At 44.9% G+C, this 19,069-nt stretch overlaps 1 protein-coding gene across 1 annotated transcript in view; it reads right to left on the bottom strand.

Moving 5' to 3' along the window:
• The window catches only part of LOC147727212 (transmembrane channel-like protein 2-B), a 748,500-nt gene that overhangs the window by 564,413 nt on the left and 165,018 nt on the right, over positions 1 to 19,069 (bottom strand). Inside the window, exon 5 of the mRNA XM_086963588.1 lies at positions 18,919 to 19,000. Within this exon, the coding sequence (XP_086819714.1) occupies positions 18,919 to 19,000 (82 nt within the window). The remainder of the gene's footprint in view (positions 1 to 18,918; positions 19,001 to 19,069) is intronic.

The raw sequence follows: 19,069 nt of genomic DNA, 5'->3' as shown, positions 1-19,069 counted from the left end.
CACTACTCACTACTCACTACTCTGCACTCACTACTCACTACTCTGCACTCACTACTCACTACTCTGCACTCACTACTCTGCACTCACTACTCTGCACTCACTACCCACTACTCTGCACTCACAACTTACTACTCTGCACTCACAACTCACTACTCTGCACTCACTACTCTGCACTCACTACTCACTACTCTGCACTCACTACTCTGCACTCACTACTCACTACTCTGAACTCACTACTCTGCACTCACTACTCTGCACTCACTACTCACTACTCTGCACTCACTACTCTGCACTCACTACTCACTACTCTGCACTCACTACTCTACTCTCACTACTCACTACTCTGCACTCACAACTCACTACTCTGCACTCACTACTCTGCACTCACTACTCACTACTCTGCACTCACTACTCTGCACTCACTACTCACTACTCTGCACTCACTACTCTGCACTCTCTACTCTGCACTCACTACTCACTACTCTGCACTCACTACTCTGCACTCAATACTCACTACCCACTACTCACTACTCTGCACTCACTACTCACTACCCACTACTCTGCACTCACTACTCACTACCCACTACTCTGCACTCACTACTCTGCACTCACTACTCTGCACTCACTACTCTACACTCTGCACTCACTACTCACTACTCTGCACTCACTACCCACTACTCTGCACTCACTACTCACTACCCACTACTCTGCACTCACTACTCTGCACTCACTACTCTGCACTCACTACTCTACACTCTGCACTCACTACTCACTACTCTTCACTCACTACTCTGCACTCACTACTGCACTCACTACTCACTACTCTGCGCTCACTACTCTGCACTCACTACTCTGCACACTCACTACTCTGCACACTCACTACTCTGCACACTCACTACTCTGCACTCACTACTCTGCAGTCACTACTCTGCAGTCACTACTCTGCACACTCACTACTCTGCACTCACTACTCTGCACTCACTACTCTGCACTCACTACTCTGCACTCTGTACTCACTACTCTGCACTCTCTACTCTGCACTCTGCACTCACTACCCTGCACTCACTACTCTGCACTCACTACTCTGCACTCACTACTCACTACTCTGCACTCACTACTCTGCACTCACTACTCTGCACACTCACTACTCTGCACACTCACTACTCTGCACTCACTACTCTGCACTCACTACTCTGCACTCTGCACTCACTACCCTGCACTCACTACTCTGCACTCACTACTCTGCACTCACTACTCTGCACTCACTACTCTGCGCACTCACTACTCTGCGCACTCACTACTCTGCACACTCACTACTCTGCACTCACTACTCTGCACTCACTACTCTGCACTCACTACTCTGCATATTCAAGTGCAGCAGGTGCTTGGTAAACTTGCTGAAGGAAATCGAACCTGGCCAGAGGAGCGGTGGTCACTGGTAGCCCCGCCGAGGCTGAAGAAGTCCGTAGTGGCGGTAAGTGGGCGGGGGGGGGAGATGCGGTGGTGGGGGTGTCTCGGTGCGCTTGTGTGTGTGTGCGAGAGTGTGCATGTGTGCGGCACCATGGGGTGGGGGTGTCTGTATGTGTGCGTGCGTGTATGTGCACTCGTGTGTGTGTCTGTGTGTGCGCATGCGTGCTGGGGGAAGTGTGCCTGTGTATGTATGCGCTTCCTAGGAGACAGACACGGCGAGCGCGTTCGCGCGCGCGTGGCCTGCGCCGACTCCTTTTGCGAGATGCGCGCGGCCAGGTGCTGTCTCCTGGGAAGCAGACTCTGTAACAATAGATCTCGGCGAAGACAGCGCTTACGCGCTGTATCGCTACGAGACCTAAAAATGATTACACAAGAGACTAGACAGACAAAGCTTTACTAACACAACACATCGGTCAAAATTCCACAACTGTATGGAAAGAATAGTGTGATCCTCAAGAAGTACAGTGCACCACAAATGGTGGAAGGGTGCAAATGCTGGTAACAGAACTTTTCAATACATGGACTAATGTTTCGGGGCACTAGACGATCTCCAGAGCAACCTAAATACACCGTAAAAACCTCATCACTGCTTGACCTGGCTCCATTCTGTACTTGTAAATATTCAAACCTGGATGGCTCAGAATAAAATATTCTAGAAGGGTGGCATACTCAAAACTTCACAATGTACTATAAGTCCTCGGCATTCAGTGAAATGTTAATCAATAACTCTCCTTGGATTCACAAATTATGGTGAAATCAATCTTCATTCAATAGTATAACGCTTTATTCGATAGATTCAATATATTTTTTTTAAAAAACAGGAATCAGCCTTGCCAACACGTTTTGTTCCTTACAGAAACTTTAACATGATAAAATCTATCGTCGAAGGGCCAAAAACACATATCACATGGCCGTTCCTAGAATTTTTAACTATTAAGTCTCAGCAGCATCTGTCGTTTTTCTAGAGGTGAGAACAAGTGCATGAACCGCTGGACTAGATGCGTTCACTGCAGAGGAATAAACCTGAGATGCCAATAACGATTACAAGTTTATTTAGCAACGTGTGCATTTAAATAATTAAGGAGGCATTCTATTGGGCAACACCCAATCCAAACTCCTCCCTCTCCAAACTGATAAACACTCCACTAATCCCATTTTCAATTAAATTCAGTAATGTCACTGCAAGCCTCATCTAGTTACATTGTCTTATGTCTAGAATAACATTGAAATTGAGAGCTCCTGCCTGCAACACAATCCAAACTAACTCTCCAATTTGCCTCTCTAATCGTCTCAAACTAGCTGGCAGCGCAGCCCAAGAGGCCTCCTGCATGAAAACAAAATTCTTCTGCAAACGCCAAGAAACAACTCCACCCCCCACGCCCCTCAGGTAGTCTTCTTCTGACAAAATGGCCTGCCGTGGACAGAGGTTGTAGGAGGCCGGCCACCACATGCTTTGCTGCCCAAACTGGCTCATTGTCATTCTGGATGTGGCAATCAGCCGCATACAGAATGACAATGGGCGGGTGGGGCTGCACTTGTGCTCCTATGAGGAGTATGAGGTGGGCCCCATAAAGGAGTTGAGGCCTCTGGCAGGGAACAGTGCTGTTCCCTGCAGGGCCGGGAATTACGGACAAAATGCGTCCGTAAAATGGATCCTCACGGACGTGAGGTCCAATTTACGGACTGTCCCTGAAATTTACGGATGGTTGGTCACCCTAAGTAGAGGAGGAACCTGAGGCAGTGCCCAACCTCCTCTCCAATAATGTGCAAGATGGGTCAGTGCTCGCAGCCTTGTTACTGCTTTGGAGACTTTGGTTGTGCCCACTAACACGGGGAAAAGCTGAACATTGCCGTGTTTTGCCTGGACTCTCTGGATTGCACGGGGAGGTTTTTGAAGCCTGTGTTTGGTCTGCGAGGGCGGGACTGCGAGTCCCAGGAGGAGTAGCGCTCCGGTCATCAGCGCACCTGCGACTCTTCCCGCCCACTCTCCTCCTATCTATTTAACCCCACCCATCTACGCGCACGTGGGACGCGCGCAGGCCGAAGCTCGGGGTGAAGCCCGGGCAAAGGGCGGGCCCTCTGAGGCCCTCGTAGGCCAGAGTAGGCTGGGCTGGGCTTACTCTCTTTTGCCTGCCGTGTGTGTATTGGTTCATCTTTGCTCTAGTTTTGTTGTCACAGGTATCAGACATGCCATCTCCGGCTTTGGAGGGAACCTCTGTGAAGACGGGGGGAGTAAAAAATGGGACCTTGGACAATTATTTTTCCCGGGCTTTGGGTGATGGGGACAAGGAAACCTCTCTGGCGGAGCGTAGGGCGGAGCGTCGTCGCTCTATTGAAAACCTGAAAAATAGGCCCCTAGCAGATATTTCTATTCCCCAAGAGGGAGGCACCTCTACCATTAGCGAGGAGCTATTATCCCAGGATGGCGTCCCCCTTTTGTTGAGGGATTGTATTCCTAACCCCAGTACATCTATCGAGCAAGTCCCTAGTGTCACCCCCCCCCTCAGTCCTAGCTGTATGGCTGTTGATTTAACTACCCAGCCCCTTCCAGCAACTAAAGCTAGGAAAGCTAAGCCGAAGCAAGTTGTTGTGTCAGAGATGCATGGCCCCCCTCCAAACAAGCGAAGAAGGAAGACGAGGGGAGGGCAGGGTAAAACCAAAATCCCCCACTCTGATTTCGGGAGAGCCTCCAAGCCCCCCCCCAATCCCAGATAGGATAATGGTTGATGCTCGTAAATCTCCCCCCGTTAGGGGTACTAATATTACCGACCCTGTTGATGCCACTGTGAATAACCTTTCTGATGCTCCACTTCCCGTTGCCCCTTTAGGGAATTTGGAATTCTTACTTAGGTCACTGCTCCTGCCCATTAGTGAGAGCATAAAGAAGGTAGAGATTAGACTTACTATCTTGGAGGCTACAATAAGTAGTATGAAACCCCTCAGTCAATTTCCAGGGTAGACCCTCTGAGTCTAATCCCCCTTCCATTGCCCCCCCTAACCCCCTAATTATTCCAGCTAACCCAGGACCCCCCTTGGTGACTATTGCTGCTCCCCTTCCGCAACCCCTTATGGCTAATTTAGCCCCGGCTCAACAATGCAAACCTACTATTCCATCTTCTCAACTAGTAGGCCTAGTTCCCCTTGTGGCAACTTCCGATGGGGCTATATCCACCGACAGTATTGCTCCCCCACCCCCAGAGAAGCCTGCCCCCAGACCTCGGAGACCTGATCTCCCTCCAGAGGCAAATGGCTTTATGGTAGTTATGGCTGGTGTTCCCCCTCTTGAAGTGGGTGAAGGTGAGAACTTTCGCTCACTTAAAAGTAAAGTTATTAAATGGCTGAACTGGAACAGACCCCTCCCGGCCCACCTTAACAATGAAATTATCATGGTGAGAAGGGTACCTTGGCTGGGTAAGACTAGAAAATCTATAACAGGGGATTGCATCATGGTGAGCTTTCGAGACCCAAGGACTGTTCTTCATATATGTGCCGGGTCGAATAGATCCCTCGAATCCACCATTCGGACTTTGTCAGTGTCCTTTTTCTTCCCCCCTACCCATATGTACCATTACCACGCCCAAGGTAACTGGACGAGGGTTGTTCGGAGGGGCACACACTATGGGTACACAGCACTACCGGTTTTCCAATCCCCGGCGACACCCTTCCATGACTATAATCGATTTAGCTGTTTTAACGGACTGGACGGTGTTGATTGACTGCCCCCTGCCCCAGATTACACCCTACCCTTTTCTGGTAATGGATTTGTTGTAACAACCGGCATTAGTTCCTCTCTTATCCCCACCCCTGTAATGTTTCCAACTATTGTCCCGGTGCACCTACGCCCCCAGGGAACAGGAACTTTAAAAACCAACTTAGCTGTTGATATGGGTCAAAGTTTGGTAATTGGATCCCCTTCTACTTCCTCACAAGTGCCTATAACTTCGCTGGGAGTTATATCAAACGTCCCTGCTGTTCTTCCTGTTCTTATGGTCCCCTTAGTTGTCAATAATCCCTTAATTACCCCTGTACCAACGTCTTTTAAACCTTCCTCCTGTAAATCCCCTGGTTTTAAGTTTGCTAGTTGGAATGTAGCAGGATGGAGTCGGCAAATGCCGTCCCTAGGTTGGAGTGAAATTCTTTCTGACTTTGACGTCCTATGTCTACAAGAGACCTGGGCAACTACTGATGTTAACCTTGATGGATTTGTGTCATATAACAACTTGGCACAAAGGTGTAGTATGGGTAGGGCCAAAGGGGGGTTGGTAATTTTACTTTCTGTGAATTTTCCAGCCCGTATGAAAGTACATCAGTCTGTGGGTCACCATTCTCAAATCTTAATATTAGAACATGTAAAGGGCCATGTAATAATGGTGATTAACCACTATAATAACTTGTTTGATGTTTCCAATACTTCAGTGGTGGAGGAGTTGGGTTCTGCCTTGAGCAACATCCGAAAGGGAATTCATAAACCAATGGATTACATTTGGGGAGGGGATTTCAACATTCGTACCTGTCCTCATTCTTTCACTCGAATTTGTGGTTTTGATGGGGATAATGGGGAAAATCTGGCACACTTTGTTCACTCACCATATGGTGATTCCCTTAATTCTCTTATGTTAAGCTTGGACCTTATGATTTACCCTCCGGCTGCAGATGTTGATGGCAAACCAGTCCCAACCTTTGTAGGATTGAATTTGGCTTCTGTTATTGACCATTTATTGGTCTCCACGCACCTTGTTTCCTTTTGTACGGTTCCCATTGTTGCTGACCTAGGAAGTAGCGACCACAATGCTATCACCATGTCGATTTCTGCCTGGGGGTTACCAGCAAACAGTCACTATTCAATAATTGAAGATGCCACCCCATGTAGACAGAATGGTATCCGTATAAAGTGGTGTTTGGACAACTCTGAGAAGCTGCAGGTTAAAATTATTGAAGCTGGGTTTGCCGCAATATATAAATGTTTAGATCCAGAGGTCCCCTGTGAGTGCATTATCGCCTATTTTGTGGAGCTCGGCACTGTTATAAAAAGCTGTCTTACTATCACCAAAGCCCGAATTAAGAAGGAAAATGTGGGTTGGTTCGATAGCATGTGTACCAAATCCTTGCGGGAACTTAAGCAGGCTCTAGCTATACACCCCAGAGATAGAGAGGCTATTAAATCCCTTAGACTCACCTATAAAAAGAATCTAATACGTAGGAAGAAAGAGCTAAGGGAACAAGCTTGGGATGCTCTCAGTCAAGCCTCAGTATTGCGTGATAGTAGGCTTTTTTGGTCTACGGTTAATAACCCCTTTCTTGCAAAAGAAGATTTCCCGATATTGACAGCGCAGGTTAGCGAAGCGAACTGGGTTGCCCACTTTACTGGAATTTTTAACCCGTCTAGGGTGGATCGTGTCAGTTTCCCTACCCCGATGTCTGAAATGAAGTTACCCCTGGACATCTCACTACCCGAGGCTGTCACTGCTATTAGTCGAAGTAAAGGGGTAAAGGCTCCAGGACCCGACGGGGTCCCGGTTGACCTGTACAAATCCAACCCGACACTCTGGAGCCCACTCCTAACCCAGGCGTTTAACGCTTCAGTCCTGGAGAGTACACCACCTACCTGGAGTGAATCTATAAATTTACCTATCTACAAGAAGGGGGATAGAGGAGAGGCCAAGAACTACCGCCCTATCTCCCTTCTTGATTCCTCCCTTAAGATCATGAGTAGGGTTCTCCTGATGCGGTTGGAGGAATGGGCGGAGGAAAACAAAATTTTGGCTGAATCCCAATACGGCTTTCGCAAAGGATTGGGGACAACTGAGCAGTGCATTAATCTTGACCTCCTTATTGGAAAGTATACGAAAGCGAAACAGGGTTCCCTATTTCTCTGTTTCGCTGATCTTTCGAGTGCCTTTGACCTTGTGGACCATAACTTGTTATGGTCCACTTTATTGGGTATGGGTGCTCCCCCAGCAATAATACAGTTCCTGGCCAGACTTTACATTAAGTTATCAGCTCAGATTCGTTTTGGCCAGGCAGGCGAATGCACAGAGAAAATTAAGGTTAAGTCTGGCATTAGACAAGGCTGTGTGCTGGCCCCCCTGCTCTTTTCCCTCTTTATAAATTCTTTAGAGTCTGAATTCAAGAAGGTAGAGGCTGACTCTCCCCAGGTTGGTGGCCATGCCGTGCCCGTCCTGCTATATGCTGACGACACGGTATTACTCTCGCGCACTCCAAATGGGCTCCAAAATTAATGAATTATTTTTATGACTTTATCAAGGAGAGAAAATTGAAAGTTAACAACTCTAAGACTTATATCATGGCCTGTGGTAAACGTATGAAACTTTTTAAGCGGTTCCATTTTAACAACCATAAAATTGAGGTGGTGGACAGATTTTGTTACCTTGGAGTAACTTTTAATAACAAAGGGACCTGGGTACAGGAGGTTCTAAATGTAAATGCTAGGATGGCTAAAAGCTCCTCCGGAGCTTTTCGCTTTGCTTCTAAGCTTGGTAGTCGCCGCATACCTGACATGTTACATGTCTATAGGCATAGGTGTGTATCTGTTGCTCTATATGGTTCTGGTATATGGGGCTACTGTTCACACAGGGAACTTCAAGTCACTGAGAATGGGTTCCTCAAAAGACTTCTTTGTTTACCTCCCTCGGTTTCCAATGAATTGTGTCATAGCTAGGTGAACATGTATCATCTAACAGACTTGATGGGAATGAGACCTTTAATGGTCTGGAGGTCAATATGGGCTAAAGCTGAGACTGATTTCACCAGGCAGATTATTTTAGATTGTCTTAAAACGAGCAAAGCTTACAAAATTCCCTGGTTAAACTATGTTTCATCTTCCTTCAGTGATATTTTTAACCTTGACATTGTTAATGACCCCCATAGTGCTGTTACTGTTTCTAAAAAAGAACTCAAAAATGTCTTTATTGGGACCAAATCTAACTTACGCAGGGTGAAGTGCAGCTCAATGTCAACTCATGTTTTCTATTATTCTAACATGTTGGAGGACAAGGGCATGCCTATGTACCTTAAATTCATTACCAAGCAATCGCATTTGTTTGTTCTCGCGAGGTTAAGACTTGGTATTGCACATAACCTAGTGGCCTTCCCAGTGATGAAATTACCTAGTCAATCCCCCTGTCCCTGTGATGCTGTGATGGCCAATCTAGGCAAAGCACCTTGCACTTTATGCTCATCTGCCCTCTTTATATGCACCTCCGCCGTTATTATCTTAGACCTGTTTTCAGAAAAAACTCAGTGTATACTACAGCCCAAGCCCTGAAATTGTTATTTGCACTTGACTCTGTAGATATTTGTTTCCTTACCGCTACCTTTCTACTCAAAGCTGTTTCGTATAGGAAAAGTCTGGTGTTTTAATATCTTTTAAATCTTAATACTGATGAGTTTTTTTGTTTCCAATATAACGCTGTACCTTGTATATTTTTTTATGTACGCTTTTGTGATTGTTTTTAATAATCGAATAAAGCTTTGAAACTGAACTGGGTCAGTGGAGGGAGTGGTATTTTCTCCCAAATTGACAGACCAGCAGCACAGAGACTACAAGCAAGTGCTGGAGCAGTTTGCTGGCCTGTTCTTTTTGACCCCAGGCATTCATGAGTAGTGTGTGCACCACATTGACGCTGGTGACAGCCTACCTGTCACAAATAAGCTGTGCAGGTTGCCTGACCATGTCATAGCCAGCATCAAGGCTGAGGTAGCTAAGATGCTGGAACTGCACCATCTGATAGTCAATGGGCCAGTCCAGGAGTGCTGTGCCAAACCTCATCCTCGGGGGACCAAAAAAGTTAAGGTTCTGTGTGGACTACAGAGGACGGAATGCACTCACAAAGACTGAGGCTCACCCTATACCTTGAGCTAATGAGGACATTGACAGGTTAGGGGCTGCTAAGTGCCTGAGTACTTTAGATTTGACTTCAGGTTCCTGCAGATTGCCCTAACAGATGGAGCAAAGGAGAAGTTAGCATTATCCATACCAGAGGGGCATTATCAGCTCAAGCTAATACTCTTTGAATACACCTGCCACCTTCCTAAGGTTTGTAGCAGGGTCTTATCTGGGTTGGAGCAGTTCAGTGTAGCTTATCTGGATTACATAACTGTATACAGTTCCACCAGGGGAATCACTTAAGCTAATTGAGGGAACTGCTTCAGACCATGCAGCAAGCAGGCTTGACTAGTAAGCCTAGTAAGTGCCAAAAAGAGCACAGTTATCTGGTGTACCTGAGCGGCCTGGTAGGTGGAAGCCATGTACAGCCTCTCCAAGACAAAATTCAAACCATTTTTGATTGGATAGCTCCTGTTACCCAGATTCAGGTCAGGGCATTCCTTGGACTACCTGGGTACCATAGAAGATTTGTTCAAAATGATGGAACCATTGTGGGGACCCTAACAGAACTGACTTCTTAGAAGACACCCAAAAAGATGGATTGGAACCAAGAGTGTCAGAAGGTTTTTGACACTCTAAAAATATCTATGTGTTACTGGCTCCTGACTACACATATTAATTTTTGGTTCAGACAGATGTTTCAGAACAAGTGATTGGGGCAGTGTTGTAACAGTTAAATGAAGAGAGCCTTGATCAGTCAGTTGCCTCTATTAGCAGGTGATTCCTTCCCAGCGGGAAGAGGTGGAGTGCCATTGAGAGTGAGAGGCTTTTGATGTAGCTTGGTCCCTGAAAAACCTGAGACCATATCTGTTTGGGAAATCCTTTCATGTACAAACTGATCATAGGCCTCTCAGACGACTCATGAGGAAGATAAGGGAGAACTCCAAACTGTTAATGTGGTCCATTTCCCTACAGGGAAAGGACTTTACAGTGGAACACAGACGTGGGGTTGTCCATGCCAATGCTGATGGACTTTCCAGGTTTTTCCACTCAGATGATGAGGACTACCGGAATGTAGGCTAGTAACGTATCATCTTTCATTTAGTAAGGGGGCTATGTTGCAAAGTCTTCCTGTGCACCCCATTTTTTTTGCTGACTGTTACTGCTACAATATTTTTTCACTTTAGGTACCTTCAGGGTCTCCCCTTGGTGTTCTGGGGTGTAGGTACAGGTACTTATAAGGAAAATCCTTGTAAAATAGGTTTTACATGCCTTGGGGCTGGAGAAATTGCACATTTTACTTCCCACATTAAAGTGCTTCACAAAATCGACTTTTGTGCTAGGCGCACTGTGAAGTGAGGGTCTGAAATATGTTCAGATATTCAGAACCCCTAAAGTCTCCCCTAGGTGTTCCAGGGGTGGGGGAGTCCTATAGATGTAGGCAGGGTCCCTATAAAAGATGTTTTATAAGCCTTGGTGTTGGAGAAATTGCCCAGTTCATTTGTCCCCATTGCAGATACCCAGCCACAAAGGTTAACACGGCAAGAAGTTATTAGTTAATAACTAATGTTAGGGATAACCGAAAAGTATCATTCAAGGATATTGATTAATCCAACAACATGCTATTGTTGAATTTATCCTAAAATGTACAGACAAGAAGTTCTAAGACTTTCTTGTCTATAAGCCAAAACCCAGCCTTTCAGTGACCTGCCCTGATTGATCAGAGTTAAGTGGATTAGCCAGACTGCTTTGATGAGGTGATAAGTAGCCCTGGGGTGACCAGCCTTTTTGGGAGGAGAGGGTTCTGCTGCATAGGAATGTCAGAGCAGGGAGAGGGGTCATAAACAAAGATCATCAAAGTGAGGAGGGGACAGGCAGAAGAAGCCAGACTCACCTACATCCCTATGCTTTGAACCCAGAAAGATGGTAGGCTTAAGGAAGAAATGTGCAGATTTCAGGGGGAGCTAGGTTATGGAGACATGCCATCATGAGCTGGCTCTTGCCTCCCTGCTGAAACTTCAGCCATATTGAATTTTGGAGAAATAGTGCTTTATGGTAGACCATAGTGACACACTATGGAGGAAATGGTCATGCTCTGGGTGTTGCCCTGCACCTCATTTGACATATGTGCCCTTCTACTTGATCCAGAGAACATTGAATAAGTATCCGAGAGGGAGAGAGCCTATCAGATCTGCTGCTTAAAACAAGAAGAAGAAGAAGGGTACATGCTGGAAGTTTGATTAACACCAACCAGGCCCTGCACTCTGAAGACTGTGCATGCTGCACAATCTGGAACTACAGCCCTGTGGACCTAACTTGCTTCAAAAGGACTAAGGAGTGCACTCCCCACAAGCTGCAGGTTAACAGACCTCACCAGGACCATCACCACCAAGAATCCCCAGCCTGGAGTACTACCAGTGGATTGGATGGGTTTTGTCCAAGTGGATTGTGGGAACTGAACTCCCAAACTTTCAAGGGTCATCTTGGAGCTTCCAGGCCCTTAGAGTAAGTTTTGGACACTGTGGGACCCTCTGAGAAATGCCAGGAAGAAGTTCCTGAGGTTAGGAGAACTTTGGAGCAACTTTGAATAAAAGCTCCATAAATGGACCGACTAGGCCTGGCCAGCCAAGCCTGCAACCTTCAACTGCAACTTGGCCAGCTGTCCAGGTTCCTCTTGCTGAAATGCTCCGGAGATCCGACTTCCAGAGTTTGACCAGGAGCTGGTCGAAATCCAAGGCGGCGTACCCTCACCGAAGCCGGCCTGGTTAAGAGCATTGAGGGACACCTGTTAAAAAAAACTCTGTAAAAGTCAAAACGTAGAAAAGGTGACTAGGACCAACCATGAGAATCAAGCTGCCCAACTTACAATCATGAGTGGGCCTGCATCTCTGTTTCGTCCTACTGGAAAGCTCCTGAGGTCTGACTTCCATAAGTTTGACTGTGAGCTTGTCGTAAGGCAAGCCGGGGAACCCTCACTGAATCCAGACTGACTGAGATCTTCAAGGGACTCCAGGAAGAAAATCTCCAGAAACATTTCCAAGTCAGAAGGTAAAAACTTTGACCGAGGCTTACCGCAAGGGGTAGCATTGTGGTTGGCCTGAAATTTTAACATTGTCCTGGATCAGTGAGCCGGTATGTCCCAATAGGCGTTGTAGGTTTCTATGTGCTATATAGTGCTAAATCTTCTTTTTTTAATCATATCTCTGGTTCCCTACATTGGATAGTTTTTGTTTTGTTTTGGTTTCATTTGAAAGATAGAAAATATTTCCTATTTTTGTCAATTGGGGTTTTTAAATGCTTTACAGATCTGTCTCTAAAGTTAAGCCTTCCTGCTTGCAGCCAAGCTACCAAGGGTTGAGCATGGCAATCTTTTTCTGAGACCTATTCAACGCCCTATATTGTGTTAGTGGCCTTATTGCCAGAAGCAGATATATATCACCACTAATAATCCACTTTCAAACTGTGGTTTATACATTATTTTGATTGATTTAATATTTTTTAAATGGTTGCCAAAGAGATGGATGACAATCTTGAAAATAAGAACTGACAAAAAAATAGAACTGAGGTGTCACCTACACGGCAGAGCAAACACAGAGGAATGAGTGGTCAAACATGAAGGGCATGATTGACTTAATACTGCAGTCCATGTACCATAACAATACAGGTGACATGGCACTCAACTACATTTATAAACAATGTGATGCAGTCAACTTACACTAACAGAAATGGAAAAAGGTGGGTACTTGCAACGGATCTTGAGTAGCACTTGGATTCAGCTACCACAGGTCCTCAGGAGTTCAATAAACTAGCCCTGCTCCATGGGTCAATTTCTCGGACAGGGCAAACCACTCTAAACTGCCATATAGCCTGTAGCCCATTATTCTTAAAGATTCTGCCCCACAACATCCCAACATTTTACCTGCACGTGATTTCCTGGTTGTTGCTTTAGCATGGACCTTCGATGTAAAGAGACTATACAAGTTGCTATTGATAGTCAATGAGAGTTTGTCCAGGAAATATTTTCCTTCTTCTAAGCAAAAGGTAGCAGATGTGTAAAGTACTTGTGCAAAGAGGAGTTCACATAGCTGACAACGTTCCACCAGATTCCGTATGAGATCCAAGTAGTCCTGGAGACCCCCCCATTTGGGGGCATATTTACAATAAAGTGATGGAGTGCAGTATCAACCTTGTTCAGTTGATGGAGCAAGGATTCGCACGTTAAGCGACTTGCTTGTATCAAGAACCTCAAATAATGTAATAGACTAAATCAACCTGTTTGTCTTACTAATTTTGCACATTTTTACACTACATGATGTGTCCCAGTGAAGCTTGCCTATGTGTTTACTAATTCTAATACGCTTGCCTCTAAAATGGTCGCTGCTACGCGGGAATTTAGTCTGCGCATGCGTCGGTCATACCCATGTGACGTGACGTACTTGCAGTTCTGGTGGGAATCTGTTGCTCATGAGCAATGCAATTAAGATGGCTGTTTTGTGTTCTCACATGCTCTGAGCTTGCATTGCCACTTTCGCAAAGCTGTTTGTTCTGCACTTACTCATAACGCTATAGTTATTATAAAGTAAGGGATGTAGTATAGTCATTCATGGTATACAGTGAACTCTTCTATTCTGTGTTTCTAAATTGTTTTCGCTTGCTTTTCATGTATCGTATTCTTTGGGCCTGGGAGGTGCATACTACCACATATTGGAAGCCCGTATGGTACCAGTCACGTGATGGGGGAAAAGAAAACCATGCAGCAGTGGAACCCAGCCAGCTGGCAGCCACGGCCAAGATGCTCCTGGGAAGCTGAACTTCTACCTAGCCGAAGAAGCTGATCTGTACTAGAATTTGTTACATTTGTAATAACTGCTGTATACACTATTGTTCACTGTAAAACATATGCCATGGGAAACTAGAATTTAAGGGGTGGGTACGAAAACTGAATATTAAGCCTGAGAAAGTCTAAAATTTAGGTGGTGTGATGACTTAGCCTCCTCCTTTGTCCAATCAAAATTGGGGATCCTTACACTTGCAACATTGGGGGGTGGTACAGTGACCCGAAAACAGTATAACTAGCCTAGGTTTAGCTAGAGAAATTGTCCGACTTGTCCGAATAGCTGACCTGTCACTGACCCAACGCACTCTATAGGTGACTGATATTGAGAGCTGCGGAGCACTCTGTCCGAATTTCCACAGACCCACTCGGGGTTTTGGGAAACCTTAAGTGCTGGCGAAGCACTTTGCTGGGAGGTTCAAAAACCCAATCGGGGTTATTGGCAGATTCCTTGCAGAGAGGGAGTAGCGCAGGCGTTGCAACCGAAGCTGTGGGTGTTGGTCGTACCCTTTGGTGAACCCGGTCCTGATCCAAATTCTGGGGTTATCCTGTCTGACTGTCCATGAGCTGTACCTGCTCGCCTACTGGCACCTAAGTCCTTGAGGGTCCCTTCCCGTCTTTCTCAACTGACCCGTGGCCAGGGTTGGTCTTCATTCTATCCTAGGTAAATATAAAGTCTGTGTGGGGGATTGTTTATCTAAACTTGCCTTCCTAACTTCTCGAATAAAGCATAATTTGCATATGTTCCTTTTTCTCCCCTGTCCTTTATAAATGAGATTTTCATGCATTATTTGTCTATTAGCATGTTCCACTTTTCTACCTACCTTTAGTCAAATGCTAAATCGTCTTTTATAGTTAATGTTCCATTCTTACCCTCCCTATAGAGAATAAGCACATCTGGATAAATCCAATTGCATAAGTTTCATTTCCTTTGAACCATTAGTAAATTTCGAAAGTCTACTTTGATTAGCATGTTCCCTTTCTTTACCCGCCTTTAGTGAAGTTGTGAAAGTCTGTGGATCTAAAAAAGCGTGTTCCTTATTTTTCTCCTTCCCTTTAATTTTCGATTTCTAAATGATTCTCTGCCTTATTCATAGCTATACGATATTTCTAATTCTAGTTATAGATAGTTTGGTCTGTGTTAATCTTCTACTCATGGCATATGATGATGATGAAGATTAGATAAAGGTTTTCAGAACTTCCTGAGTCTGTGGTTATTATAAAGAGTACAAACATTTTCAATTTGTATATGGTATTGTGTTGTCTACTTGTTTTACAGCTAGCTCCTTGATCCATTGTGATCTTAGGTACCTGTGACAAGGATTGGTAAGTCAGGTACATTGGAAATAAATAGAAAGGAACAGGGTTACTGGTAGTAGAGTGTAGGTTTCCCGATTAAATAAAAGTGTCATGTAAATATATTATGGGCCCAAGTGTGCATATTTGGTAATAAAATTAGTCGGGTGACCTGCGCACTCTATCACCATCACTTTAGAAACTCAGGGGTTCACCATATTTATGTATTTATTTTTTATCCTCAAATCACCAATAAGCGTCTGCAATCCTTAAAAAGAAGCTGTCATTCCGATCGGTGCACCTCGCGGCTACTGCATCTGCTTAGGCCATACCAGACCAGCCCCTTTGTTTGAAGCTTGGTGTAATCATAGGACCAGGAGGAGGGGTGCACCATTTTTATAACAATACGGTGCAGCCCTGCGTTTCCCCCTGTGCTGGCACTAAATGAAGCTGACAAGTGCCAAAGCAGGTACCCTGGCACTAGAGTGCAAGGGTGTCTGCATTGCAGGGGAAGATTGTTTATGTGCAGGAAGGTGTCCCTTACTTCACATAAACAATCTGAAATGGAGAATTGTAACTTATATGTGTGCTGCATTGAGCAGCATTCACAGAAGTTGCAACTTTTTACAATGATTATTTATGTGCAGTAAGGGACACCTTCCTGCATATAAACAATCAATGGCATTTGCTGTTTCTACGTGTGCAGCACAATGTAGCACAGATAGAAACAGAAAAAACGAGGAGAAATAAAGTATTTCGCCTCTTTGTGCCTGTATAAGACCATGTTTGCCCTGGTATTAATTCAAGCGCTGCACCATATTTACGTCACCCTTGTAAATATGGGGCATCATCAGACTCAATTGGTGTTGCAGTGGAACACTCACTGCAACACCCATTGCTCACCCCTTTCACGCTAAGTATAGTGTGAAAGGGTGCCTTATTTACAAGGCAGCGTGAAGCCACGTTAAGTGGCTTAATAGTGCCTTGTAAATAAGGCGAAGCCCCTATCTATCGCCACCAGACGATAAAAACGATTAAAAGTGAAGTTCCTGAAGCCATAGGTGCTTGTCCCCAAGGAGCATATTTACAAGGCCCTATCGCCACAGGAACGTCCCTTTTAAAGATGCTCCTGTGGCGATACGTGCTTCACCTTTTTTACAAGCCAGTGTTAAGCCACTTAACGTAGCTTAACGCTGCCTTGTAAATAAGGCACCCTTTCACTCTATACTTAGCATGAAAGGAGTGGGCAATGGGTGTTGCGGTGGGTGTTCCAATGCAACACCCATTGATTTTGACACTGCCCCCTAATTACAATGGTGGCGTAAATAGGAGGCAGCACCAAGAGACCTAAAAAAAACAGGTGTTAACATGGCAAAACGAGAAGAAAGGCCTTTTTTCTCCTTGTTTTTGTTGCTTCTGTGTGTGCTGCATTGTGCAGCATATATTGAAACAGCAAAAAGCCATACATTATTGCTTATGTGCAGAAAGGTGTGCAGGAAGGTGTCCCTTACTGCACATAAATAATCATTTTAAAAAGGACGAGTTACAACTTCCATGAGTGCTGCACAAAGCAGCACACATAAAAGTTACAAATCGCCATTTAAGATTGTTTATGTGCAGGAAGGGATGCCTTCCTGCACATAAGCAATCATTCCCCCCAATGCAGGCACCCTTGAACTACGGCGCAAGGCTGCCCACATTGGCGCTAGGCAGCTGAAGTCACCTCCAGCACAGGGGGAAACGCAGGGTTGCACTGTATTGTTATAAATATGGTGCAACCCTGCGTTTCAGAAGTGGCAGAACGCAGCGTTAGGCCTATAGAAGGCTAACACCGCCCTGTGTCACTGCTTTGTAAATATGCCCCCAAGTGTTTTACAGCCAGCTCCGATGGAAGAACGTTGTGAGCCCCTGTAAAATGATGTCTGGCTGGTTGAGTGCGTCCTCTCTTCTAACAATGGATGGCCATTTACTGCTATATAGCGCGCTCTTATGGCCCTAGGACTAATTCCTACTCAGATGCCCAATAAATGGACACAAATTATATTCTCAAGGTGATGGCTGCCACCAAGCTAGTAAACACTGTCAGGGCTGCATAGCAGAAATACTCAGGAGCACCACAACCTGTGACAAGCTGCAAAGAGCCCTCCTTCAGAATTAGATTATATGAAAATGTCGCTGACGGTATTGCCGCAATGAATTTCAAAACCTCCATAAGTTAAATGTTTAAAAAGGTAAACTTTTTAGAAATGTGTCACATGTTTTGAAAATTGGTTTGCTAAAGATGCATTGTTCATAAAGAAACTCAATGAATACTACAAGTTACTTTTTAGAAATATGACAGTGGGGTAACTATCACACGTCTGTTGGGTTTTAAGTGTAAAACCATTGGTTTAGGCACAGTAAAGTTATGTGCTTACTGTGTCTTTCATTTTTTACACTACAGAGCGGGGCCTCATTCCCCCGAGCGGTTGCCGGGTGAGGTGAGGTCTTCACCCACATAAAGCTGGGTGAGTATCACTTTGAGGAAATGCCTCAGTGTGATTGAGCTAGTATGCTCTTTATAAATGCAGAATGCAAATTATTCATGCATGTGTGCCTGCACGGTCCCTAGCTGTGTGTATTGGTGTGTGTGTGCAATTTGGCGTTGTTTGATATAGTGTCTTTTTGTTTTTTTGTTAGGAAGAGGAATTATTCCTCTCCCTCCAGTGGACACCTAAGTATTTTAAGTCCTGATATACATGCAACTTTGTTAGTACATGTTTATTACTTTTCACATATACACTTTACATGTAGTTGCAGTAGCTATTTTTGTTAACCGGTCCTGAAGAAAGCCGGGCTAGATGCCCTGATGGCTGAAACATGTAGACCACACTGCACAGCGCAAGTGGGTAGCCTTACTACCCAGCGTTTTTTAATCTTTGACACTTGACTTCTGTTTAAACGCTTCCTGAAGTTCGGGTAGTCAATTTTAACATCACCATTTGAGCACTGCACTTTTTTCATTAACATCACTTAGAGATACAAGTTATGATCAGTACTTTTGACATCCATTCCCGCACTGGCATTATTGGGGCGGATTTAGGATGGCATGATAAACAGTTCCCACGTGACGTAAACTCCACCAAATGGGTGGTCTGATGGGAATTGCTTCAGCCTTCGGACATTAATGCCTTAAACTTTTGACAGCCCATTTTTCACGCACCCATCACCAGTACCGCACTGGCACTGTTGTAGGCACACACTTTTCCCTGACTTGTTCTGCTCTTTTGTGTGATAAGTAACTTTTTAGAAATAGTCATAAATAATGTTATGAGCTGAATTGTATTTCGCATTAGGGAATTGAGGTTTGCAATTCAAACTTCAGCCGAGGAAAGTGATCTATGATATACACTGAGACGTGCGTTTATGGTATATAAATAATACTGTATCACGAAAATATAAAAAGAAATCATTGTAAGATCTTTTTACTTACTTTCAACTTCCTTTATCTTCATTTCCCATGGGATGCACGAAGTTTTGAAATTGTCAAAATCTCTTTTAAATTTAATCCATTTCTGAAAAACAAACACAATCAATCACATATAAAATACTTAAGTGTTTGAGTTGATCCATGGTTTAAATGC

The sequence above is a fragment of the Lissotriton vulgaris genome, chromosome 3_1, assembly GCF_964263255.1.
Source record: "Lissotriton vulgaris chromosome 3_1, aLisVul1.2, whole genome shotgun sequence".
Classification (NCBI taxonomy): domain Eukaryota; kingdom Metazoa; phylum Chordata; class Amphibia; order Caudata; family Salamandridae; genus Lissotriton; species Lissotriton vulgaris.
The sequence above is the reverse complement of the archived record's forward strand: the minus strand, read 5'-3'. Positions and strand labels throughout refer to the sequence as shown.